General features: G+C 34.5%; 3 protein-coding genes across 3 annotated transcripts in view; 2 read left to right on the top strand and 1 right to left on the bottom strand.

Moving 5' to 3' along the window:
* Positions 1 to 314: 314 nt before the first annotated feature.
* snx8b (sorting nexin 8b) lies at positions 315 to 8,466 on the bottom strand. Its single transcript, XM_051893453.1, has 12 exons — positions 8,334 to 8,466; positions 7,913 to 7,967; positions 6,405 to 6,545; positions 5,067 to 5,187; positions 4,826 to 4,962; positions 4,660 to 4,740; positions 3,668 to 3,828; positions 2,631 to 2,760; positions 2,383 to 2,451; positions 2,023 to 2,154; positions 1,298 to 1,447; positions 315 to 1,196 (listed from the first exon to the last, which is right to left on the bottom strand). Exons 3-12 carry the CDS (start codon positions 6,540 to 6,542, stop codon positions 1,059 to 1,061), a joined length of 1,257 nt encoding a protein of 418 aa, XP_051749413.1. The 5' UTR covers positions 6,543 to 6,545; positions 7,913 to 7,967; positions 8,334 to 8,466; the 3' UTR covers positions 315 to 1,058.
* Positions 8,467 to 9,817: 1,351 nt separating this feature from the next.
* On the top strand, positions 9,818 to 23,131 carry iqce (IQ motif containing E). The gene is given in 23 exon segments (XM_051890937.1): positions 9,818 to 10,345; positions 10,620 to 10,664; positions 11,465 to 11,507; positions 11,629 to 11,781; positions 12,774 to 12,862; positions 12,864 to 12,909; positions 13,003 to 13,073; positions 13,509 to 13,622; positions 14,396 to 14,446; positions 14,554 to 14,624; positions 15,264 to 15,336; positions 15,435 to 15,475; positions 15,582 to 15,751; positions 16,047 to 16,102; positions 17,961 to 18,175; positions 18,573 to 18,680; positions 19,144 to 19,237; positions 19,347 to 19,469; positions 19,558 to 19,650; positions 20,816 to 20,907; positions 21,171 to 21,292; positions 21,518 to 21,604; positions 22,321 to 23,131. Coding segments are annotated over 23 exon segments (2,160 nt in total). The 5' UTR covers positions 9,818 to 10,294; the 3' UTR covers positions 22,473 to 23,131.
* A 2,324-nt stretch (positions 23,132 to 25,455) lies between these two features.
* Positions 25,456 to 27,409, top strand: part of ttyh3b (tweety family member 3b) — a 41,821-nt gene continuing 39,867 nt past the window's right edge. Inside the window, exons 1-2 of the mRNA XM_051891279.1 lie at positions 25,456 to 25,893; positions 26,213 to 26,359. Of these exons, the coding sequence (XP_051747239.1) occupies positions 26,225 to 26,359 (135 nt within the window). The 5' untranslated portion in view covers positions 25,456 to 25,893; positions 26,213 to 26,224. The remainder of the gene's footprint in view (positions 25,894 to 26,212; positions 26,360 to 27,409) is intronic.

Here is a 27,409-nt window from a genome sequence, read left to right as displayed (position 1 = left end):
TCTGATTAGATAACTCAAGTTACTTGTAATGCATTACCCCCAAAACTGGTGATGGCTGTGGATGGTTTTCGAGGACAGGTGCTTTCTCAACATTAAATCAGCTGGTCTTGCTTAAAAAATATTTTTCCAGAATGGCGTTTGTCTTTCTTTGAATTTCTGCAAAGGGCCATTTCAGATTAACCTTTTCATCCATACTCAAATTGTGGCCTTATCTTAAGGACAACACATGTAATCTTTGAATATTATGTAAGTTCCTGCCAAAATGAAATATTATTTTGGGTTACCTGAAAAAATATGAGATGAGCAGGTTTTGGAAGATCTGGGTTTATTTATTTGAATATGTAACCATGTACTGCATCAAAACATATGTGGTTCAAGTATTAAAAGAAAAAGGGAAAAAATGGGAATTCAATGAAAAAGTCAAAAGTGAAGACATCATCATGTTAGTCTCACAGGGTGTTTTTATACTAAAATTTTTTAAAATAAATATATTCTATATTCTCTGAATATACAGTGGGCTCAAAAAGTATTTGGATACTTGAGGCACAATAAAAAATGTTTGAATGTCATTCTTTTAGATAGCAAAATACCAAACAAAATAATTTATTTCAACTTAAAAACTTAGGTTTAGTTGCTGCCTTAAATTTTTAAGTATAAGCAAATTGGATGTACAAGTCATTTACTTAAATTATATTTACTTAAATAGAGTTGAATCTTGTATAACTTGAAATGGCTTATTTTTATGAGCTGAAGTAATGTAAAAACATATGTTGCCATGACCCTTTTACAGTTAACATTAACAAAAATGAAGTTAGTTTTGATTAGCAGACAGTTTGATATTTTGTCTCTAATGGAATTTTTAGGTGACCTTAAGTGTTCAAATATGTTTTAGGGCCACTGTGTTCTCTGTATTTACATATTTGGAAAAGTAATGAAGAAAAGTGTTAAAGTATGTACAGTCAAGAGAAGGAAAACACATGGCATGAAGCAGTATACTGAGTTCTTAGGGAGTTGAGAAAAGGCTGGGAATTTCCCTCATATTTACTGTCCTGGACTGGTTATGCAGGACCAATGACAGCACAGGTCTTCTGTCCTCTGGAGGTGTGTGTTTGAGAAGAGGAGCGAGACGAGGCTTCATTAGTGTTCTCAAACAGATCCTTCAGTTTTGGATGAAGTTCACCCCACACATCACCCATCTGAGGAGTGAAAATACTCAGTTCACACAGTGTAAATACAAATAGTGTTAAACTACTAAAATAATCAGTTGAAGCAATAGAGTTTGTTATTGGAAATGTACCTCTTTGTGCCCTTGTATTTGTGAGTGGACAAATGTCCCCAGTATTGAAGTTACAAGAGGCAGATGGGTGAAGACCATCTGGGTTTCTTGATGCAGACACAAAAGGGAGAAATAGCTCCTCATTTCCATGGTGATAATCGTGTTTTCCTGCTGTAGGAAGACAGAATTATAGTATTTAGTTCACCTGTCAGAGGTGTGGATACATTGCAATTACATTGTTATTCCAGCAGGTGGCAACAAAGTAGCCACCTTTGAATCATTCACTCGAACGATTCATTCAAACGATGATTCACTACTGTGTGTGCTCGTTGCCGTTTTGGGTGATTCATTCTAAAGGACCAACAAGGACCAAGAACAACTTGCTCATAAATCAGACATCATTATGGATTGTGAGCATACTGTACCCATTATTTAGCCTATATTTAGCATTTTAAAATTTATATTTAAAGGGGACCTATTAATCCCCCTTTTACAAAATGTAAAATAAGTCTCCTGTGTCCCCAGTGTGTGTATGTGAAGTGTGTGTTTAGTGTGTTTAGGCACTTTGAGTGTGTCCCTTGAAATGCAAATGAGCTGTTGCTCCCAGCCCCCCCCCTCCAGAAGAAGGCGAGGTTTCAAGAACTCATGCTCCGGCAACAACAAAACAGGACAATCTCACGCACCCCCCCAAAAAAGTGTAGTTAAGCGTAGTTTGTATGTTGGTGGTGCTATACTTTATGTGTTACCTGTGTGAGTCGAGACTCTGGCTGCTCAATGCTGCTCTGGTATTTTAAGTGTGTAGCCACAGGCCCGCTGCGCTTTTCAAACGTTCTCTGATGCTCTAGTAACACACCGCTGTCATGCCGATCACACAACTCCTATACACACACACGCAAATATATTAACATTACAATGCCATTACAGTTGAATTGTTAAAGTGTAAAATGACCATTCTTTCACAGATATTGGTTTAATCATACATTAAAAATGACAAAACTCCTAAATTATTCCATCTAATACCAGCTCCGTATGCCCCTTTAACATCCATTAAATACTACTTTTGTGGCACAAATTGATATGAAAAGTTTTCTACGGACAATACTCACTTTATACGACTGCAGCTGTTCGAGGAGAAGGTTCAGTTTCTCCACCACCTCATCCTCCTCTCTGCTGCCCTGGTGTATAAAAAGGAAATATTCAGTTTAATTTCTGTTCAACCAAAGCAAACTGAAAGTCATAATATTATGGGTGTCATAATAACATTGAGGTGTTTGTTCAATGCAGATCATTTATCTGCATAATTTTAGTCATTTTTGTGATTAGACTAATGCTCAATAAAGATCTGTTTTAGTACCTGGTGTGCAGCTTTGTCTGCGAGAAGACCGAATTCTCCTGACAGCTCTACAAGTGACTTCCTCTGTGTTTTCCATGCTTTGCTCATTGTAGCGTTTACTGGCAGGTCTGGTGTGTCCGAGCCCAGTTCACTGTTGAAGAATCAAGTAATAACCTCTGACTCGTCCACAGAGACTTTCAGATTTTCCATATTACATATCAGGGTTATTATCGTTAACTAAAACTAAAACCAAAACCATTAATAACATTTCTGTTACTTGAAATAAAATATCCGTTAATTGAAATAAAATAAATAAACTATTAACATTTTAAACATTTTTCAATTTCAGCTAGTTCCTAAGGAAACATTACTCATTTTCATTCGATTTAACTTGAAGTACTAAAATAACTAAAACTAAAGTAAAAACTATATAGACATTTTTATTACTAAAAAAAAATACTAAAAATGACAACAAAAAATTACTTACAAAATTACTAAAACTTTAACTTAAATTAAAATGAAAACAGAAAATATAAAATTAAAAAAATATTTAAAATAATTCAGTAATAATATTAAATATATTTATATTATTATATAATATTATATATTTTTAATATATTATTAAATATAATATTATACTACAATGTTATATTAATGATACTACAATAACCATCACTGCATATGTATCATTTTATAAGTGTTAGAAACCACACCATGCACTTCCACAAAAAATAAAAATGATCTATACATTGATAGAAAAATAGATAGGACATTTCTTTTAAAAATGTCTAATCATAAACCTTTAATTATAAATATTAAATAATAATCTAATGTTAACATTAATATTGATATTAAAAGATCATGAAATACTGTTTGTGCAGCTTTTGTACATTGTACAATTTAGCCACATACATTTGTGGATATTTTATGTATCACTACATTTATTATCTTGATTATTATAAACATTATTTTTTTTAATATTTCTATTATGTATATACATATATATATATATAGAGAGAGAGAGAGAGAGAATTTCTTAAGTGTTCAGTATAGTTCACCTCAGGTCTTTTCCAAACATGAGCAGATCCGTCGAGTTTTCTCGTGAGCGCTGAGCCATCCGCTCGGCTACATCTCTGAGTTTATTGAAACTGCTGTGGATACTTGCAATGACCTCTCGATTAGCAGCAGCCTGGCTCCGCATTTCCTCAGGAAGGTTCACCTTAAAAATTACAATATTCCTTTTGTGTGTTAATTTCCCTTTCAGTTTCCTTTTGGTTATTTGATATATACCAACAGTGTTGGGTGTTACTCATTACTAAGTAATAAATTACTGTAATTTAATTACTTTTCCCTTGAAAAGTAAAGTAAGGGATCACTCTTACTTTTTCTGTAATTTAATTACAGTTACTTCTGATGTAACTGCATTAAATACTGTATCTGACTATAGAACAATTCTATATAAAACAATAGTGGATTTAACATCAAAATGTCTAATGTTAAAATCTATGTTTTAATGTAACCTTCTCCCTTTAAATACTTTTTAAGAATAATTTATGCAATTTTATATTATTTATTTAAGAGGCTGAAATGGAGAGGGGTGACTGAAGATTAATTAGTACAGTAATCTAATTACACTGTTGAAGATGTAATTCGTAGCTAGTAATAATTAATTCCTTTTTTTAGAGTAATTTCCCTGTTGAAAAAAACAGCATATGCTGGTTAGGTATGTTTTTAAGCATGGCAGCTGGTTTGAGCTGGTTTTATGCTGGTCCTTAGTTGGCCATGAGCTGGTTTAAGCTGGTCCTGCGCTGGAGCTAGTTGCTTAGGACCATTTAGGACCAGCACTTGACCAGCTTAAACCAGCTCATGACCAGCTAGGACCAACTAAGGATCAGCTTAAACCAGCTCAAACCAGCTGCCATTCTTCAAAACATACCAAACCAGCATATGTTGGTTTTTTCAATAGGGTTACCCAACACTGTACACCAAAACCATGATATTTACGTGGAATATAATTTTTTATTTTATGTCTTTGTTATTTTTTACCCACCTTGCCATGCAACGCTATTTGGGAGGTCAGAAACTCATCACCTGTCTTTTTATATGCATCACGCATCTTGTTTTGAACATCCTATAACATGAAAAAGGACGAAACGTCAAACTATTCATCCATAGTTTAATTAGTTTACTGCCATCTGTTGGTTTGCATTACTTACTGCGCTGCTTGCTGACAGAAAGATGGTGACCAACTCATCTCCTGCTAGGACTGGATGTCTGATCACCAAGGTCATGAACCTTTGTAGACCACGGCGGCGACTGTCGTTAAACTCTCGGTCTGATACTGAGTTCAAAACTGAGAGTTCATGGGAGAGTTAGAAAAAATAGAGAGTTTTAGTGGTATAATACTAATAATAAGGCTTAAGAAGCAAGTTCATCTGAGGACATTTCAAATCTCACCGCCTTTAAGGATGCGTTTAGGGGGCAGAGGTGGGACCATCCTGTAGATGAACTTTTGCAGCAGCAGACCGTGGAACACCTCAAAATCACTGTATCTGCGCTGAACTGGGATCTGGAAACACTATTTAAAAGAGATGGAATACTTTAATATTTTTAGGGATGTGTGTGTGTTAGAGCTACACAATAAATCGTTAAAACTCCCTTGAGATCTTTTTCCAAAGTGACAGCGATTCAGCTATGTCTATTAAACCTTTGACAAGTACGATCACAGCGAACATTCAAGTCTGTGTTGGTGCTGCCGCTGAGCTAGAGAGACCATCTGTCATGTTTAGGAATGAAACAGCTTCTTTTTTTTCTTTTTTTAATGAAACAGCTTCACAAACCGTCTTTTCAACAACACAGTATTGTAACATTGTTACGCCAGTAGGTGGCGACAAGTGGCTGTTAAAAAAAATGTGAGAGGCTACTCATTGCAGAGCCATAACCTCCAGCTCCCCCTCTCTTGACCTACTGTGGGCATGATGGGTGGAGCTGCAACCTCCAACCACACCCTAACCCTACCCATAGCCCCATCTCTCCACCCATTAAACAGGTTAAGCTCCACCCTTGAGCTCCAGAGGGGTGGAGCTGGAGGTCATTTTGCTCTGCAGCAAGCACTACTTGAAAAATGTAGGCCTATTTATCATTGAATCATTCAAGAGATTCGTTCAAAAACGCTGATTCATCCAGTATTTATGAGTGAGTCATTGAATTATTCATTCAATTTAAAAAAAAAACAAACAAACATATTTTTAAAATAAACTGCAGCAATAACATTTTCTTAGAAGCTCTAGTTAATTATATGTTATTTGTTTAGTTGTCTATTTAGAATCGTGGGAGAGTCGTGATCTATTTTAACACAAGACGCGTCACTCGTATTGTTTTGAATGGGAGAAAGTGCAATGCGCAATATGGCTTTTTTCAAATCGCAATATATTTTTTTGTCATAATTCGAGCGTTTAGAAACAAAATTTATGAGACAGTTGTTGTCAGATTTCATTGGTGATTTCAAATATGAAATTTAATCGAAAGCTTGGCAAACAGATTTGGAGAATTTGATGTTTCCCCATTCAAAGAGATAGGAGCTGCACTTGCATGCCTGAGAGGCATTTCAAAGATGGCCGCAGAGTGAAATGACTTGTCTTAAAGGGACTTTGTTTTAAACAACAACAGCAAAAAAAAATATTATGATTCTCAATTTATCTAGAATCGTTTAGCACTAGTGTGTGTGTATGTAAGTAGATCTATAATGTACTAAAAAGGTATGCTTAAAGTATTATAAATATAAATTGAATTTACCTTGCTAACAATACGGTACTCCACGTGTTTGAGGAAGGGCAGTCCTTTCCTTCGGGGCTCTATTTCCACCAGCACACTGTCCCCCAGCTCTTTTAGTGATAGCCCATCCACCAGGGGGCTTTGTTGACCCAGATGCATTTTCTTTGCACATGACAAGAAACACACAGAAGGTCCAGTTAACAGAATTGTTGAAAAGCTTTAATGGCACACTTTCTTGAGGTTCATATTGCTCAACCTAGATCGCCTTTTTGTGCGCAGTTAGCCTAACTTTACATTAATGTTTCTTGTTTTTATGTGTTTTCAATAATTGTTTTATGATAACATTCGAAATCTACCATTCAAAATTTTGTTATTAATCTTAGTTAATGTTAATTTCAACATTTACTAATACATTTTAAGATCAAAACTTGAATCTGTTGACATTAGTTAATGTACTGTGAGCCAACATGAACATGAACACTTTTATTAACTAACATTAACAAAGGTTAATAAATGCGGTAATTCATGTTAGTTAATGCATTAACTTAATGTTAACAAATGAGTCAAATTATTGTAAAATGTTACCACTATTTCAGATAAATGTTGTTCTTTTGAACTTTATTCATCAAAGAATCCTGAAATCAAATGTATCAGTTTCCACAAAACTATTAACTACTGGTTTTTACGGTAACACTTTACAACAAGTTTCATTAGTTAACAACATTAGTTAACATGAACTAATAATGAACTGCACTTATACAGCATTTATTAATCTTTGTTAATATTAATTTCAACATTTACTAATACATTATTAAAATCTTGTTAACATTAGTTAATGCACTGTGAACTAACATGAACAACTATATTTTCATTAACTAATGTCAACAAATGTATTGCTCATGGTTAGTTCATGTTAGTCAATACATTAACTAATGTTTAACTAATTAACCTTACTATAAAGTGTTTCCGTTTTTACTGTATGTTTGATTTTTGTTATTTATTTACTATAGTCAGTTATTTTTACTCTGTAGATGAGAGGATGATTTTGCGTTTGAAATAATTGTGGTTGATTAACTGGAAATTCAATATCCATTTTGTATTATATAATACACATGCAAATTACTAAAAAAAAAACATACAGGGAATATTGTGATGGATTTAGAATCATCCCCAATATGGTTTAAGTGAAGCGTTTTAATCTTCTGTAGAACAAAGTGACCTATTTCACATCAGATAACACAAGCTACAGTATGCTTCAAACGAGTGACTATTTTTTTGTGTAAATAACAGTGGGATGGTTTATATTCGCTGTGCATAAGGCTTGCTAGGAATATGTAAATGCATGAGTTGTTTTTGCCATTCAGCATCTATTAAAATGATTTGTTTTCTGTTTTAATTATGAATGATTCTGTGTTTATTCCACATAGGTATCTTAAATGTAAATACAATCTTTATGCTGTCTGTCCGTCTCTCACATCTCGGTATGTTCTTAGGGTCTGTAAGCTCTTTGTGAAAATTGGATTTGTTACCTTGTCACTGGGGCAATGGGTGATTTCAGGTGATCCTCAAGAGCAATGCACTGACCTGCGAAATAAAGATGAAAACTTGCTATTATAATTCGCATATATAGCTACATGACATTAACATTGCTTTAAACACTGTCATATAATACAAAAAGGCAGGCTGTCTCTTCTCTTGAACGTTCACAGCAAAGAAATCATATGCCTTGAAATATAAACAGTTCTTTGCACTGTTGATTTAAAAAGTGTCTCCAATGAAACAGTAATTCTAATAAGCAATATCATTTAAAATACATTTCTAATACTTTATCTTTAGTAAGTTTTACATGAATGCACATGTAAAACAATATTCTTCATCAAATGCACAAGCTCACATGAAAATGTTTTTTTTTTCAGTGAAATGGCTTTAAGATGTTTCCTCATTACTTACCAGATTGCTGATGAGTATGAAGTTGGCTTCGCTTTGCAGTCCCCGAGAGACCTTTGTTCGCACCTTGACTGCCCTCTTCACGCTTTACGACTGTGGCTGTACAGACTGACAACACCAACAGATCAGATAACAGCCTCTTCTCTCTCTTTCCCTCCCTCTCTTTCCCTCCCCTTCTCTTTGCATCCCTCAACACACACATATTACCATTAATCATCTTAAGAGGATAGGACCTCTTTTAAAAAAAAACATCACAGCCTCTTGGAAGGCAAGCTGGAATTAAAGCTTATGTAACTGGGTTATAATAATGAGAGTGGCCAGGCAAAAGATTTAGGGTTTTTATACAGACTTTAAAAGCTTTGCAACAGAGCTGCTTGATAACTAGAGACAAACAGTTACCCACACATTCATACACCTCCGTTATCATTTCATTGAGAGAATAACCTCATATTTTAATAGTCATAGTTTTAGATAAATTATTGGAGAGATAGTAACAGGTGGCTTTTAATACACCCATGTAATCCCCAAACCAAATCCATCTATGAGATGTCTATTATCACGTGTGGGTAATGTGATGTGGTAGTACTAAATGACCAATGCAAGGTCATAGTCACTGTTTTTTCCCCACAGTTACCATTAAATATCAAATGATAGCAGCGGAGCAGGATTATGTCCCCTGTAGCGCTGCAGCTGTTCACTGTTTCCTGTTTTTGTAACATTATTTTAATGACTATCACTGTCATCTTCAAGCATATATCACTTTCTATTATATATATATATATATATATATATATATTAAAAGCATGATGTGAGGTATTTTAATTTTAAAAAAGCTGAATAGGGTACATTTTTATAGCCCATTCAAATGATCAAATTTTCCATTGAAAAGAAAAACATTAAAATTGGTTTCTTGTAAACTTTTTACATTTTTCAGTATTGTGAATGTAAGTCCAGCATTCTGTCAATTATATCTGTATTAGGTTAAATGTGCGATTATTCATGGCATGCAAATATAAGCTAATGTGTGTGTGTGTGTGTGTGTGTGTGTGTGTGTATCTATCTATCTATCTATATATATATATATATATATATATATATATATTTTTTTTTTTTTTTTTTTTTTTTTTTTTTTGAGTAGCCACATTTTGTACATTTTGACACAAGTGACACATAAAGCAAAGCATTTTTCTACTTCTAATATAAGCAATTACATATCTAAAGATCTAAACCAACATTAAATGAATAAATAAATACATACATCCCTAACTCTACATACACAGGGTGAATTCAGGTTGATTGGGACACTTTTACCATTAAGATGACTGGGAAAAAGTGTCCCAATAAACCTGAATTCACCCCAATACACACATACATACATAGGCCTAATATGAATAACAAAAAAAGAAAGAAAGAACAAAATGGTGCTTTAAGAAATCACATAATTTTACTCAAAGAATGGAGCTGTATTTCGAACAGGCGACTGCTTTATGATAACAGTGTGCGCAAGTGTTGCGCAGTGCTGACGCACATGAACGCGTTTGATTTTCTGTTTATTGTCATGTTAAACATTTTCGGTTGCTAGACGACAATAATGCACTTTATATCCGTACGGCGAAGAGAGACGCGAAACGACGCTGTGCGATATTATTGCGTTAAATCTGTAGCTTTCATACACACTGTCCACGTAGGATTTGTTGCTTTTCTTAACGGCGACATCAGGAAACAGCTGCATCTTGGGAACTTCTTCTTAACACCCCCTACCCATTTCAGTGCTCGTTTATGCTGTTTTATATTAGGATTTACACACATCTTTGAAATGATGAAAATACGATTTTCTGCTGCATCATAAAACGCGGACATTACAGGTCGTAGCTCCATAGATCATACTGTATGAGAAAGTATTATGGTCCTGTTGTTTGTAAAAGGTGATGATAAAATAAAAACAGGCCATTACATAGGCTATAATGTCTGTAGTAGCTGGAGAACTTGTCACTGAAGAAGAGGTGGAGGATCTGGTAAGTACATTAACAGTTCATTATGCTTAATTCGTAGATCTCCTGGACTGTAACACTAGCAAAAAGTACCATGCAATACCATGTGTTTTAGAGATGTACTATGGTAATAATACATTGGGATACCTGCCCTTATAAAAAGTTATCTAAATACAGGTACTACATCATATAAATATTTCATGGTAGTGTATCGATTTTTATATAAATGTTTCTTATAAATATATTCATTAATGTGTATTTTTATTAATGTTTCATATATATGTTGTTTGTTTTCAAGGCAGAGGACAGTCTCTGTAGCAGCTATGTGTCTGACACTGAAAAGGTGAGATAGACAGTCTTTAAAGCCAAAGTTGCGATAGTCTTTTCTTCCATATTGTAGCGTATGTCTGAGTGAAACGGCTTCTTGAACAAGAAAGAATGTAGGACGGGACATGATTTTGTCCAGCAAAAATTGATTGGATCGTTATTGTTTGCTATTGGTCAATCTCATGTGAGTGACAGGTTGTCCCGCCCTCGCGCCTGTAAGAATGTCATCAGAGAAGAAAGGAGATGTCACTGTAGGAGAGAGGGGAAGATATTTTAAAGATTACGAGGGCACAGTAATTAAAAAAATAATGACGTGCGTGGATAAATCATTTATAATAAATACAGCAATGTTACATAAAAAACAAGAATTGGCCAATTTGAGTTCATGATGACTTTAAAGGGTTAGTTCACCCCAAAATGAAAATTCTGTCATTAATTACTCACCTTCATGTCGTTCAGCACCCATAAGACTTTCGTTCATCTTCAGAACACAAATTAAGATATTTTTGATGACAGAATGCTGTCAGATTTCCTTCCATTGACTGCCTTTGGAACTACCACTTTGACACTTCAAAAACTTTATAAAGAGATCAGAAAACTAATCCATATGAATTGAGCGGTTTTATGGGTGTGGAACGACATAAGGGTGAGTAATTAATGACAGAATTTTCATTTTGGGGTGAACTAACCCTTTAAGATTCTAGGCTAATCGGTTTCCTTAGTTCAGCTGTTGCTCTTTCATTTTTGGATTTTTGAATCTTTGTGCCGATATGGTATTACATTTAAGTATTTGATTGATGGATTTCTTTTCAGAAGTCAAGAAAAAAGAAAGTTTCTGGCAGACCACCTCCTTCTCCTAGTAAGTTAAAGACTTCTATTGAGTTTTCATGCTTGCCACACAAATGAAAAAAAAAAAAAAAACTATATACACTTCAAGTATGCCTTTAAAATTATAAATATTTTTTTTTATTTAAATAAAGAGTCACCATACCTGAACAGTGCAAACTTGCTTCTGAAGAAAACTCCAGTAGCATCATGGAGGACGGTGAAGGGGACACAGCTCCAAAACTGTAAAACCCCTCCGGCTGGTACACCCAGGGACGTCTGGCTGCACTTACAGAATGATGGACATGGTCTGTTGATTTTTTTTAATAATGTGGTTAAAACTTTACTCTGTATTTTACCATTTTAAATTATGTATCTTGTACCAAAAAAGATGTTCCAGATATGTTTACATTCTAAGACCCAACCAAAGTTCAGATCTGCACCTCAAGATTAAAATGCATTTCTGCTGATCTCTGTATAGCTATCTATGCATTTGAAAGACATGCAAATGTAATTTAAAGGGTTAGTTCACCCCAAAATGAAATTTCTGTCATTAAGTACTCACCCTCATGTAGTTCCAAACCCGTATGACCTTTGCCCGTAACAAAGGTCTTGCGGGTTTGGAACGACGTGTTTGTGGTGCACAAGTCTTTTTGCTGTGAAATCTTTGCTGATTATTATAAAGTAAATGTAAGAATATTTTTTATATTGTTAGTAATATTTCAAGATGAACATTTACTGGACTGAAGCAACTTAGGTTACTTTTTTTTTTTTTACGTTGCATTATATGCTTTGCCCCCCACAATAAAGACTACAGAACTTTGATCATAAAACTAAGCATTTATTATCTTTCTAAGAGATATTATTGGGAGATATAGACTGACAACTTACATTTATATGCATTTTATGTAAGTAGTCTGCTATACTGTTAAAAAGATCTCCCTGATGTACATTACAAGCTATCAGAATTCCATCTTACATTTTGGCCATATAAATATCAGCATCTGCACCAAATTGGATATTTGTTTGGGCCTCTGAGTAAAATTTTGGTGTTTTCCTCAAGTGTGACCTCAATTTTCTCATTATATCATTGTGTATATAAGCTTGATGTTTCATATATGATACAAAACATTTAAAAAAAACCCACATACCTATATGCAAATGAAAAAAAAAAAAAAAAAAAAAAAAAGAATTAAAAAAGGTTTAAAAAAGGTTTAATAAACTGTTCCATTTAAAAAAATACATTTTCTGACAATTATTTCATATCAGGCTTTACAGGGTTACATTTTGTTTATTTCAGGGGCATTGTCAAAGTCTCTGAAAGGAGCAGATTACAGTGTCGCACAGACCAGCATCTCCATGACCAGCACACCTGAATACCTGAAGGAGGGCCTTAGGAATGAAAAAGCCAAAATATTCCCGCTCTGCATCTAACGGTGAGATAAAACTAAATATATCAACCTGAATTGTCCATATAACAGGTGTTATTTTCTAATTTTGTCACCATGTTATTTTTACAATTCTATCAGGTTATGTTGCAGGGACCCCAGGCTACAAAGAAAAGGAAGAAATGTATGATGAAATAATGGATCTAAAAAAGGTGAAGCTCACCTCTCGTACACTCACTCGCTGACGTGTACTGTAAGTGCTTTTGAGGATGTGTTTTTAGAATTTTGATTACATCAGATGGCATGTTTTCAACGAATTGGGCTTTATATAAATTCTCAATACTATCAGTACTATATGTATACCAGGGATTAGTGGTTAGGATTAGTGTGTCCCAAATCATAGTTTGTTAAAAATAGTACGCCAAATGTTCCTGGATGGTGTATTATTTCCACTGGATTTTTAGGAAATATCAAGGCGAGGTTTTTGGGTTAATATTACCCACAATTCCTTGTACAGTGCAAGTGGTAGTATTAAGTATCAAGTAATTTTGATTTCCTATCACCAGCCTAGAATGTAGTTTTCTTTGAAAAAGAAGTAAGCACACTGAAATTGCATGTAACCACATATTTCCTCTCCTTTTTCTCAGGCCATCCAATCCCAAAAGGCTGAATCTGACAAGATGAAAGCCAAGCTGCGCCGTCTTGAAGAAGACAACACTAAGAAAGACAGACAAATTGAACAGCTGCTGGATCCAGCGAAGGTGATGAGCAATTGTCAGCAAATCTAGCAGCAGAGATGAGCTTGAATCGTTTATATGAGTTATTACATCCCCTTTATTGAGTAAATGATTAGCTTAGTTTGTGGCCTGTTTCACACCACTGCAACTGCAGGCTGCCATTATTCGTACACTGTTCAAACTGAAAAGAATATGATTTCTATTATATTGAATATTTGATTGTCATGAAATCTAAAAAAAAACAAAACAGAATTTACAGGGTGGATTACTGTCAGACATACAGTACATTACCATTCAAAAGTTTGGGGTCAGATTTTTTAAAATACTTTTATGAAATTGTTTTATTTATCAGAAATTAATACTTTATTCAGCAAAAATGCATTTCATTGATTGAAATTTCTGTTCATCAAAGAATCCATATATTTTCAGCTGTGATAATAATAAGTGTTTCTTGAGTAGCAAATCAGCATATTAGACTGATTTCTGAAGGATCATGTGACATTGAAGACTGTAAAAGCTGAAAATTCAGCTTTACAGAAATAAATGACATTTTAAAATATATATAGAAAACAGTTATTTAAACTGTAATAATATTTCACAATATTACTGCTTTACTGTATTTTTGATCAAATAAATGCAGCCTTGGTGAGACTTCTTTCAAAAACATTTTAAAATTACTGTAAAAATTACTTACTGACCTCTAACTTTTAAACGATTGGGTAAAATAAAAGTGTTCTCTCAGAGCTTATTTATTTATAAAAAAATTTAAATAATTCATTTTTGCATTGATCATATAGGACCCAGATTATGCAAGGGGTTTAGTGGACAGAAAGACCGATCCTAGATCAGTGAGTATGCCATTATAAAAACAATCACGTTTCTTCAGATCATTGATTCTTAATTGGATGAATGATATAATATAAAAAATGTATTTCTCTCTTTTTAAACACACCAGATCATTAATGGACTGAAACAGAGGATTCTACGATTGGAGCAGCAGTGCAAAGAAAAAGAGAATGCCTTGAGGTCTGATGCCAACTTCATTTATATTATACAGTCATGCAATTTGCAACTTCAGTGGAGTCCAAAAATCTTAGTCGACATTACAAAAAAAATAATTTAACCTGAAAATAAAGTTTCAAAGAAATTAAGATTTTTTTTTATTTTTCTATCAAAAAATGTTTTTTTAGCACTATTTCTAGGTCACTAATGAAATTTGTGAACTCCTTTGCTCAGACTTTCAGATATTCTTGCTATCACTGAAGTTTGGATAATTAACATGCTGGAGAACATGATCATCAGGTCTTACACAAACTTGTGGAGTTTTTTTTTTACAAATTCACATTTTTGTAGTGTATAAACGGTATCGTTTACAAAAACGTGCACTTTGATACCTGTATTCAAAAGTTCGCGTTTTTAGGTCCCCAAAAAGCCGTTGTCATGTAAATGAATGGCTAAAATGCATAAAAAGTTTTTCTGCTTTTAGTTGAAAACAATGTTGTGTAAACACCCCCTTGACGTTAATAATAATATGATAAAAAATGTTCTATTGAAATTTTCACTTAGTATTTAAAATTTTGTGTTGATATAAACTAGAGACTCCAGTGTATTGGACCCTAATGTATGTTGTACCTAAACTGATGAATTATGTATTTGCCATTACAGTCAGCTTCAGAGTGACCTCAAAACTACCAACATGCAGGAAATGAAGATCACTGTAGAAACGTACTTTGAGGAGGTAGCTTACATTATTTCATATAGAACTAAATGTATTTAACTATATATTAACTTCTGTGGTTTTTTTTTTGTAATACATTCTTTATTTTTCATGCTTAGGTTCAAAGATTGCGAGCACTGTTAGAGTCAGCTGAGAGAAGGTACGAACATTGTTAATTTTGTTAATTTTACTTATAGTTTAATGGTTCCTCTTGATTCCATGTGATTTGAATCAGTCTTTTTCTCACTCTTTTTTTCTCTCTTCAGTAATAAGGCGGAGATCAAAGACATCAGGCGGCAGAACAAGACCCTTAGTGCAACGGTTCTGAAACTCACAAAGACCGTTCAACAACTGGAAGACGAGAACCAAGAACTCAAAAAAGAACTGACACAGGAAGAGATGAGCATGATGGACAGCCCTGTGTGCCGTGCCAAGGGTATTTACATTTACAAAGGCGTATCTTGAACTGGAAACACTATTTTACCAAACGTTGTTTTCTATAAACAACCATACTGAAAAGACTGGCCTAAACCAGCTTAAGATGTTTAACTGGTCTTAACCTGGCCAATTTGGTGTTTATCTGGTATGGTTGACCAGCCAGCTGGTCACCTAGCATGACAAGCTTAAATGTGCAGGAAAAAAAGGTCTAAACACAATATTTAGTATTTAAAATTATTCCCGCACCAGGGCTGAATTCAGTCATATGGTGTATCATATTTTTATGTTTACAGGTTATATGGATTGGAGCAAACAGAGACTTGTGCGACGAATCCTGGAACTTGAAAAGGTGTGTTTGTGTGTGTGTGTGTGTGTATATATATATATATATACTATGGGGCTGTTGAATGCTTGAATCTGATTGGTTGACGAACGTTCTAAGGTGTGCAATTATTTTCAGGGAAACGCATGACTAAAGTAATTCCAGGCAGGTATTGACCGCATTACAGTTCCATATCACAAGTAAATTTTTATATTTATGGTGAACATAAACATTTTAACGACTGGGCGGCAGCAGTACTGGATAGTCCAGGTGAAAAAATAAATAAAAGGAAGTGACATCAAAGGCAACTGGCAACAACAAAAGACACAAAACAATCAGTGCAGAACAGCTGGATAGACTTAAGGGCGAAAAACATGAAGAAAACACCAAAAAAACAACTGCTTGGGCTGTCAATGTTTTTAACGACTGGCTTAAGGCCAAATATACGTCTGTGGACAAAGTAGAGAGAGGGGGCAGACGCTTTAAATGCCAGCTTGCGAGCTTTCTATGCCACCGTCCGAAACGCATCTGGCGCAGAGTACTCGGTGTCAAGTTTTCTCTCCCTAAGAGCTGGACTGAACCGCCATATATTCAAATATAACATCATTGGACAATCTGAATTCAAGTCATCCAACAACGTGTTCAGGGCCATCCTTAAAAGGATTCGCAAGTCTGTGAAAGACTCCAGTTCTCATCATCCTCCCATTTCGACCGAGCGCATTCGTAACTCTCCGTATCTGTTACCAGACACAGCAGCCGGGCTGGTTCGCAAGGTCTGGGTGTGAAGGAAACCGAGAGTTAAGAAAGCATTCATTCGTCATTAAAAAAGACGAAAATAGTGATGAATATATTTGCTTGTCCTATAATGGAGAAACAAAAAATGACAAAAAGCCCTCCGATTCCAACAAAGACTGCTACCAAGGATTCATGTTTGCCAGTCCAGGTGACCCCCTTTGCCCAGTACATCACCAAATGCCTACCTGATGCCACATCATTTTATCTTCATCCACTGAAAGCCCCACAGGAGGAGCTTGACAGGAGAGAATGCTGGTATTCCACAGTTCAAATGCTGTCAGAGGCAGGGCTGGAGAGCAGGCAGATCATGTCTGTCACGGGGCACAAGTGTGAAACAAGCCTGAGAAGCTACTGGGCACCTTTGGCAAAAGAAAGAAAGAAATGGAGCTTGATCCTCTCAGGAAACAAAAGTCCAAACGCCACAGAAAATCAAGCCAAGGATCACTAGGAAAAAACAAACTCTGCTAACATGCAACCCTCTGCGCTTGATCTACCGTTTTCGATGTCTAACTTTACAATCAATGGAAACGTGCAGTTTAACTTAAGTAAATAAAGCATATAGGCCTATAATGAATAGAAAATTAAACAGAATATATAAATATATTGATAGGCCTGCTGCACGTTTTTTCGTTATTATTGCAGATAGCTAATACAACAAATAAATAAATATTGATATGCCTATCGAACAAACGAATGAATAAATACATAAATAAATAAATATTGATGCACATGCTTTTCTGTCTCATTACTGCAATCTCTCTCTCTCTCTAATGCGTTAATAACTGTATCAACTGTATTAGTCTGCTATCAAGGCTCAAGCCTCCATTACTAGTTCTGAAAGGATGTTTTGGAATTAGCAACGGAGGCTTGGGATGAGATGCGTAAGAAATTAGTCCCACACAAGAGTGTTTTAAGGACAAAACTTGACAAATGTCTTGAAATACACTATCGAAAATTAAATAAAAAATAAATAAATAAATAATATATATATATATATATATATATATACGCATTACACATTACTATAATATACATTATTTGTAGAAAGTAATGATCATGTTCATCATGTAAATTGTCTCATTTTTTTCAGAGAGTTGAGCAGATGAAGAATCTTCATATAACTAAAACATCAGACTCACAGAAGAGCTCAGAGGGGAAAGGCACTGAGTCAGAATCGGCCAATCAGAGCGATTCTGTCAACACAGAGATGGATGTGATCACAGAGAATGATGCGCATTTGAGGGGAGCAGTAAAGAAACTTACAGAAGAGAAAAAGGAACTACAGGAAAAACTAACCCAGAGAGAGTGAGTGTACTGACAGCATATATATATACTACCATTCAAAAATTTTGGGGGTCGGTAAGATTTTTTAAATGTTTTTGAAAGAAATCTCTTCTACTCAGCAAGGTTGCATTTATTTGATTAAAAAAGGCAATGTTAAATATTATTACAATTTTAAATAACTGTTTTATATTTGAATATATTTTAAAAAGTAATTACCAAAAAAGACATTACTCCAGTCTTCAGTGTCACATGATCCTTTAGAAATCATTCTAATAGGCTGATTTGGTGATCAGGTAATATGTTATATTATTGTCAATGTTAAAAATAGTGAAAATATGTCCTATTATATTTATATTTCTGAAATATTTAACGTATTTGAGAGTAAGTCTGATTGAAAATATTTGTCTTGTCTTATCAGTGAAGAGATAAAGCAGTTGTCCGCTGAGAAGGATGAAGGTCTGAAAGAGGTAGAAAATGTGCTGAAGGAACAAATTAGAGAGCATGAGAGACTGATGAAAACACACAGGTTTGTAATATAAACATAATGAAGGAATCAAGAATTAAAACTATATTGTGGTGATGTTTTGCTTGTTTTGGAGTTCTCACAAGATTGAATCACATATGTGATGCTACTGTTATGTGAGACAAACTTATTAAATCCTGATTTATATTTCCAATGCTCTAAACAATTCTTTCTATATTGAAATCATTTGTGTTCCTTTAGAGATGCTGGTTATTGTTGGAAGAGTTTAATTTATATCGAAAACGAAACATTCTTTTACTTCTGTGACATTTAAAAAAAAAACTCAGTTATGTGTGCAGAAAGAAAAATCATTTCAAAGGTATAGGAAGTTATTACATTTCGATGAAAGATTTTGAAAACTAATTTTTTTTTCTTCTGTAGAATAACATGCATTGATGAATCATGAGCAAGGAAATTTATTAAGAAAGTATGTAAAGTCAGTTTAGATTTCATGTTTTATTTACAGGCAGGAGATGGGTGTGCTGACCGTAGAAATCAACTGTTTAAAAGAGAAACTAGAGGAGGAGAGAAAACTCAGATTAGTACAAGATCCAAGTCAGGTAATACTTTCAAAATACTTATTAGCTACACGCACGAACAGTTCACTTTAAGACAGTGAAGATGGCAACTCCTAAATATGAAACTGTCATATATTTTCTCATCTCACAGGTTCAGGACAGTTCTTTTTCATTAACACTCACAGAACCATTGTCGTCATCGGCGGTTGCGTCAATAGAGAAGAACAAAGCAGCTAAGATCATTCAGACACACTGGCTCTCACACCGAACACGGGTTGGTACAACACACCGACATGTACTGTACTCCCACAGTGAATGTAGATTATTCATGTCCTCCTTTATTCTTCTGCTCCCGTGCTTAGGATCTAGTTCTCTTGCAATCCTGTCTCAGAGGGCATCTAATCAGACAGAGGCAGTTAGATGGACAGAGGCAAGCAACTGTCCCTGTTGCAGTGGTAACCATTTTTAACATTTTGATCAGATGTTTTATGTTTTATGCACAGTTTGTTTACAGATATATATAGTTCAGTCATGAAGCTCTAGAGGGTAGATCCTTTACATGTAATCTGCATGCAATCAAATCATTACCACATGGCACAAGTTGATTGGCCTCTGCTCACCCTGCAGCCAATGGGATTGCTTGCTCAACATTTAAATAGTCTGGTTCAGTGTTTGTTGAATGCTAGTCCTGTTCAGAGTTCCTCTGAAACCCTCCACCTCCCCAGCTCCACCTGCCTAGATCTGCTACAGGATTTTTGTATGTCTATTCATGCAGCAGCAGCATATCTTACATGCTCACAGCAGCGAGTTTTTGTATCTATTAGCAGTAGCAAGTCTGTACTTGCTCTGCAACAGCATCAGCAGCAATAATCAACAGCAGCGTAGCAGACTAAATACATAAACATTTCCATAATCAGAAACATGCTCTTTAACATTAACTAACATGCAAAAATATTCCGAGAGTTGTCAATTGTCATGATTGAAATATATACATTCCAAAATTTGGTGTCAGTATTTATTTTTTTTTATTTAAATAAATGAATATTTTTATTCAGCAAGGATATATTCAATTGATCAAAACTAACCATTAAGATATTTATAATGTTAAAAAATCCTGCTGTTTTGAACTTTCTATGAATGTATCACGGTTTCCAGAAAAATATTAAGCAGCACAACTGTTTTTAACTGAGATAATAATAAGAAATGTTTCTTGAGCACCAAATCAGCATATTAGAATAATTTCTGAAGGATCATGTGACACTGAAGACTGGAGTAATGATGCTTAAAATTCAGCTTTGCAATCGCAGAAATAAAAATAAAAAACATATTTCACAATATTACTGTTTTTACTGTATTTTTCATTTAATAAAATCAGCCTTGGTGAGCATTGGAGATTTTTTTTTTTTCAAAAACATTAAAAAAATCTTAATGACCCCAAACTTTTGCACTGTAGTGTATATGTATTTTTACATTATTAATACGATAGTACATGGAATTATTATGGTACATGTCCAAAAACCATGGTAATACCTTGGTATTACTTGATACTCCTGGTCAAGACATGTTTGACATGTTTCCTGTCAGAATATTCCCTTTAAACTCCTTTACCATATATTTCAGAGTCAATCAGTTATGAACACTCAGGCTGTACAGGAAGAGGAAGTGACTCTGCTGCAGGCTGTCTTTAGGGCTCATCTCAAACGGATGGACAGGTGATTTAAATACATAGTGTATACACTAAATTACCACATCACTACACTGAAATACTACATATAGTTTTTGCATACTTCCATATGTATGCATATGTACGTATTTATATTATATCAATTCCATTAAAATAAAAAAAAAAAATTAAAAAAAGATTGTTCTGGTTAGAGAATGCAAGAATGCATTCACAACAGTTGGTTTGAATGAATATGATTGCATGCATGGCCAGGTGGTCTCCTGACAGACATATATTGACTTGACTTCGCAGGGCATCTACAGTGACGCAGTCTGAATCTTTCATTCATCAGAAAAAGCAGCATCTCTCCACCCCTCCACTGCTGCCCACAGGGTTCCCACAGGCCATGTTTACGAACAAAACGCAAACCTCAGGTGATCATTCATCTTTAATAATGTGCTTTGTTCTCACTGAAGAAATTGATTCTTGTTTGTTAATCTAGGATCAATAAGACTTTGTTGGTTTTCAGGGTTAGAACCGTTTGATGAACCAAAAATATGTTTCATAAACAAAGATACAAACCTGGCTATTCTTACAATCTCTTATACCGACCTCTTTTAAAACCACTGTAACTTGTATGTTTTATTATATTCTTCTAGGTGTAACTCAGAATAATAGCGAGGAGACTGCAGAGAAACTAAATCCTGCTTATAATGAGAAGCTGCGTGACAAGAGATCAGTACCAGGTTAGAACATATAACTCATTCCTATTACTCTACCATTCAAAAGTATGGGTCAGTACAATTTTTTTAAAAAGAAATTAATACTTTTATTCAGCAAGGATGCATTAAATTGATCAAACCTGACAGTAAAAGCATTTATAAAGTTACAAAAGATTTCTGTTTCAAATAAATCCTGTTCTTTTGAACTTTCTAGTCATCAAAGAATCCTGAAAAAATGTATCATGATTTCTATATACACACACACACACACACACACACACACACACACACACACACACACACACACACACACATATACATATATAATATATCAGTTATGTAGTGTATGTCTGAGAACACCATATATATAAATATATAAAAAATAATAAGAGACACTAAATAAGATAATAAGATATGTTTCTTGAGTACCAAATCAGCATATTAGAATGATTTCTGAAGGATCATTTGACACTAAAGACTGGAGCCAGAAATAAATTACATTTTAAAATATTTTCAAATACAAAAGTGGTATTTTAATATTATATTACTATAAAGAAATGCAGCCGTGAGCAAAAAAGACTTACTGACCCCAAACTTTTGAATGTAGTGTATGTCTGAGAACACCCGTATATCCTTGAAAATTCTCTGATAAACTACCATTATGCATACTGATGTATAATGTATAATCATTCATCTATTTAATGTAATGACATATATGACTTTGTTTTGTTGGTATTAAGGAGACCTGAAGCTCCACCAACAGCAACCAGCCACTGAAAGTCCAAAGACCATTGATTCAGACGACTCAGATGACATCATTGTGTCTCCTTCAAGGCCACTGAGAAAAAGAGAAAAATGCTTTAGTCCATTCAATGCTAATGATGTGGTTTAGCTCTTTGGTTTTTTTTACTATTTGGACCTTCATAAATAATGCTTTTTCTTTTTAAACTTGGAACACACATTATTACCTGAGCAACTTAAAAGGGAACTGAAACAAACTGACATTTATATGGGCAATAATGACTGTACATAGATCATGGATGATAGATTGTTACGGTTTTGTGATTTCACACTTTATTATTCTGCTACAGTCACATTCCTTTGACTTCTAAAACCTAAAACCTTCAAATAAGGTAGAAATTTCAAAAGTTGTGTCTTCACACTCCAAAAGTGCCTTATGTAGGAAGATCATGTTTAAATGAGGATCAGGGATTTAATATTATTCATTTACTTCTCATTGCAGATGAATATACACATTACACTAAGCAGAATATCTTATATTTAAGCCATTGTGTGCATTTTAAAGTACACCTCTGATTGATACAAAAGTACTGTGAATCTACACAAACATATTGCTGGATAAGAGAACTTCAAGTTCAGATTGAGGAAAAATGACAGCAAATGCTGTTAATGCAGTTAAATGTTGTCAGTGTGCTTCGTGTTGTTATAGATGAATCTGTATTGAACCAATAATAGCACTGAAAAAAAATGTGTTGCTGTTTTCTTGTTTCGATGTCTTATTAAAACTGATTTTGCTCTAAGAGCACATTATTTTTTGTGCCAATTTGTGTTAAATTTTTCTTTATTAAAGATTTGTTTTTCTCTGGACTTTTGTCCTTTTTGCTAAGAGTGTGAAAATACCATTTCCTCGTTTATAGTCTAACTTCCTATATAGCAATGGCTGATTATTAATTTAAGAAATTAACATAAATACAGTACAATTAGATGATCTATTATGTTTTTTATGCATTGGAGGCACAACCCCAGTATATTATATGTTATATCAGTGGTTTCAACCTTTTTGACTCCAAAGCCCCCCTTTGTCCCAAACAATATTTGAATGTCCAACCTTCCTAGTTTCTTTCAATTAAATTTCAGGACTCCTGAAGCTTCATGAGCTGAATGTTCCTCAAGGATCCCAATCTTTTGTTACCAATAATACTTTCCATTCATGATGTACTGGATAAGGGTTAATGATTATGATTTTTAAAACAATTTTTTTTTTTATTGAAAATTTCTACCCAGTTAAATATTTTAGAGCTTGGCATAAATAGGAAAATGTTTACTTATTTAGCCAACACCAGAGTTCTTGACTGTTTCAAGTTTAAGATTATGATTGAAGTTTAGTTACACTGTAGGTGTGCGGCCTGTAATTCCCTGTATGGCAGATAATTGCCGCTGTTATCAGTAGTTTTTTGTTTGTTTGTTTGAAGTGTTTGCAAAGTTTTAACATACTTAAGATTTATTTTGAAATCTCCACTTTCATTTATTTTTTGACCAGTGAACATCTTTTGGAAACTTATACATATGCAAATGCACAAGAAAAAGAAATGTATGCATATTAGTGTTAAGTGTGCTATTTGTACAACTGTACAATAATTACATTTGGTTATATTTTGAAAACTTGTCAGGCAGTTATTTTAAGTAATATTGTTCACATGACACATTAAATTGACAAAGGTTTAAGACTAATGCAGTATGTGACTAGTGAATTTACAGCAAAAGTAGGTTTATACAAATATACTATATCACAACACTGGAAAATCTCACCTGAAGTTATTTTAGTAAAGTGAATTGAATTTCACAGAAAAATGATCTAATTTATGTAAAATATGACGTCATTTCAGTCACATATTTATAGTAAACATATATATTATTATGTAATGTTCATATATTACAGTATCAGCTGTAAAAAATGGCTCATATACACTATATGTATGTAATATTTTTTTTTTTTTTTTTTTTTTTTTTTTTTTACAGTACATTTGTAGCTAATGATTTAAGGTACTCTTGTATATTTAGTCTTGATGGCAACTAAAATTGGCAGTAAGTTACTATACATTTTACAGTATTTTTTTTACAGTGTATTGTCACAGCGAGCGAGAACGGTTGACATATTGAGCAGCTAGATCTCGGAGATGGTGAGAACTGAGGGATTTAAAATGTTGTAAAAGCGATGCCCTTTTTTATTACTCAGCAGGTGAGTAAGGCATTTTATCGAACAGATCAGTTGCCATAATAACTCTCTTTTGAGTTCATTGTAACTATTGTGAAGGGCTATATTATTCCACACAGTCACGCAGAGCCGAAGCACAACCAAAACAATGTTCTTCCGCAATATGCATGCAGTTTTGTTTTTTTACCGCTAGAGGGCCAAAAGCTAGGAGGGCACATGAATAAAAAATTACTTCAATATCAGCCTACATATAAAATACGAATTGTCAATTTTGATTTCACGGTGACTTTAATAGTACACAGTTTTTAATAGTACAATTTATGATTATTTTTGATGTGTTAAAAAATCGAAATCACGTCAATCAGGGTATTAAACTGCATTTAGAGGCGAAGTAGCCTAAGGTTAAAAGTTAACAGGGTTGCAAAAAAACATAAAAATAAAAAATATAATATTTTTGTTTGACCTCCTCAACATTTTGTTGACCATTTGTCAAAAGAAAAAACAAACAAAAAAACATAATAAATCGTGCTATTTGGAAGTTGTACAAGCCTAGATAAAAAAAGAATTCAGTATGCAAATAATTGCTAGAAGGACGACCAATTGGATCAGTACATTATGCAAATTTAGAATCGCGTCATCGTTGTCGGGGGAATTTTCAGACGTTAGATCTGTGGACGTTACATTTTTTATAACGTAAATAGCCTAACGTATTTGTATAACGTTTATAATACACTTATGTAGCATAAATTAAGCACACCTCTGAGGTAAGAAAATTAAATGACTAAAAAGCAGTAAAATTGCAGAAAACTGTAGTTAAGAACAATAAAAAGAAGACTTTTAATAAGGTATTGCTAAGTGATGTGATTTGAATTAGCGTCATTTGGCCACCAGAGGTCTGTAAACACACTAATCCATTTGTGTATTGAAATATATGGACGTGGATGATTGACAATCACGCCCGTATGTAGTCTTTCACACAAATCACTAGTTCATCCTCGCAATGTGTGATATCATCGCGTATCTCAACTGTAACGCGACAGAAATGCACAAGCGCTGATCACGCGCGTCTACTCGAAGAAAGCGTTGCGGGACTACCTTAAAACAAAAGCGCGATGGACATCAAAGGCGTTTAAAGCTCTCGCTTCAGTTCCAGTGAGTGTATCGCTGGATAACATGCAGACGGCAGTGACGCAGGGGCTGCGTTGTTGGACAAGATACTCGGTGCATGCTGACTGCTGAGCACAGATAAACCTGCTGTTGCTGCTTTTCGACCAAAACGTCGAAGGACAGGAGCCATTTGTCTGTTGTTGAGATCACCGCAGATTTTTGCTGGAACTATGGTTTAGGCTGACAGCGGGTAAGAACGGATTCCCCATAACAAAAGCCTGTCTGAGCAAATAGCGGTTTAAAACCTATAGTATATAAACAATGTATGTTAATTATTACATTTAAGAACAAATCTGTATGATCTAATTCAACATAATAGATGAGTGTTGGGCACACAATTCTAGGGGAAAACTAGCCATTTGTTTGCTTAGGGGTCTTTGGTGCAGATTTTAACCCCTGCTTAACTGCAGGCAGCGTGTAAAGAGACACTTTAAATGCATTTGATGCAATGCGACGTGATGAAACAGTCGAAGTCTGGAATTGGCTGCTGAATGCATTGTCTTTTACAGCCACAGATCTGCATGAACACTATGGCTGCAGTGGTGAATTATTCTCCGCCGTGGTGGGTTAACCTTTTTCATCGCCTTCCACACTTCAACCTACAGTTTCAGCTGACCAGCAGCGATTTCCGCCCGGAGGACTCGGAATATCAAAAGGTAGGTCGAGTTCAATTGCTACATGATTTGGAAATATTGAGACAACATCAAGATCGATGTGTGCGTGCGCAGCGGCAACATCAAAGGATGTTCTCAAGCCTGACGTCACCCTCTGAAGCTTTTACTGCAGTGTGGCAACTAGTTAGGTTTTGAGGTACTAGATGTACCATTCAGAGTCACATATTTGACAGCTAAAAGGGATAGTTATGGATAATAAACACAAAATGAGCATAATTTTGATAAAACATAAGAGAGTTGTACCAGAATAGACAATGATAATGCAGTAAGACAACACTTGTCTATTTAAAACAGCACAAATACTTTATTTATATAAAGCACACTGGCTGAAAACCACCAGGCTCGACATATTTGGTCAACCAGCCTTTTTTTGTCTAGTTAGTAGCATGGCTTTGCTGATGAGGTAGCTTGATCGGCACTAACCAGTTTAAACTCGATGAAAATTCATTCTGGTCAAGCTCGGACGTCTTTTACGCCTAATGAGTGGCATTGACTTATAATCAGTTTTAATGACTTCACCCATCTTACTGAGCTCCTCATGTTGCACATGATAACAGACTGTCCAATCACTGAGCAGTTACTGTCCAGAAATGATGTTATGCTTAAGAGCTGTGTGGAGATAGTCAGCTTTTGTTTTTACCCACCCACGGAAATGCATATCAACACTCAGTAGGAGACATTATGAGCCTGTGCATATATAATGCATTTCTACATGCATGCAACATTTGGTCAAATGTATAATGTAGAGGCATCTAGGATTGCTGTTGTATCTCAGTCACAGCAATATTAAGGGAATGCTGCCAAAAAACGAAAAGGCAGCCTGTCTGTCAGTATGGTTCTTGGTGTAAACATCCAATAGATGTTTTGGTAGCACTTTATTTTACAGTCCTGTTCCCCATGTACATACTATGTACTTATTATAGTAATTGCAATAACTGGGTAATAACTAGGTACTAACCATGAACCTACCCCTAAACCTAACCTTAACCCATGTAGTTACCTTATATTACCCAGTACTTTCTTAGGTAAGTA

The sequence above is a fragment of the Ctenopharyngodon idella genome, chromosome 1 (assembly GCF_019924925.1).
Source record: "Ctenopharyngodon idella isolate HZGC_01 chromosome 1, HZGC01, whole genome shotgun sequence".
NCBI classification, from domain to species: Eukaryota; Metazoa; Chordata; class Actinopteri; order Cypriniformes; family Xenocyprididae; genus Ctenopharyngodon; species Ctenopharyngodon idella.
This window is presented reverse-complemented; position numbering and strand designations above follow the sequence as displayed.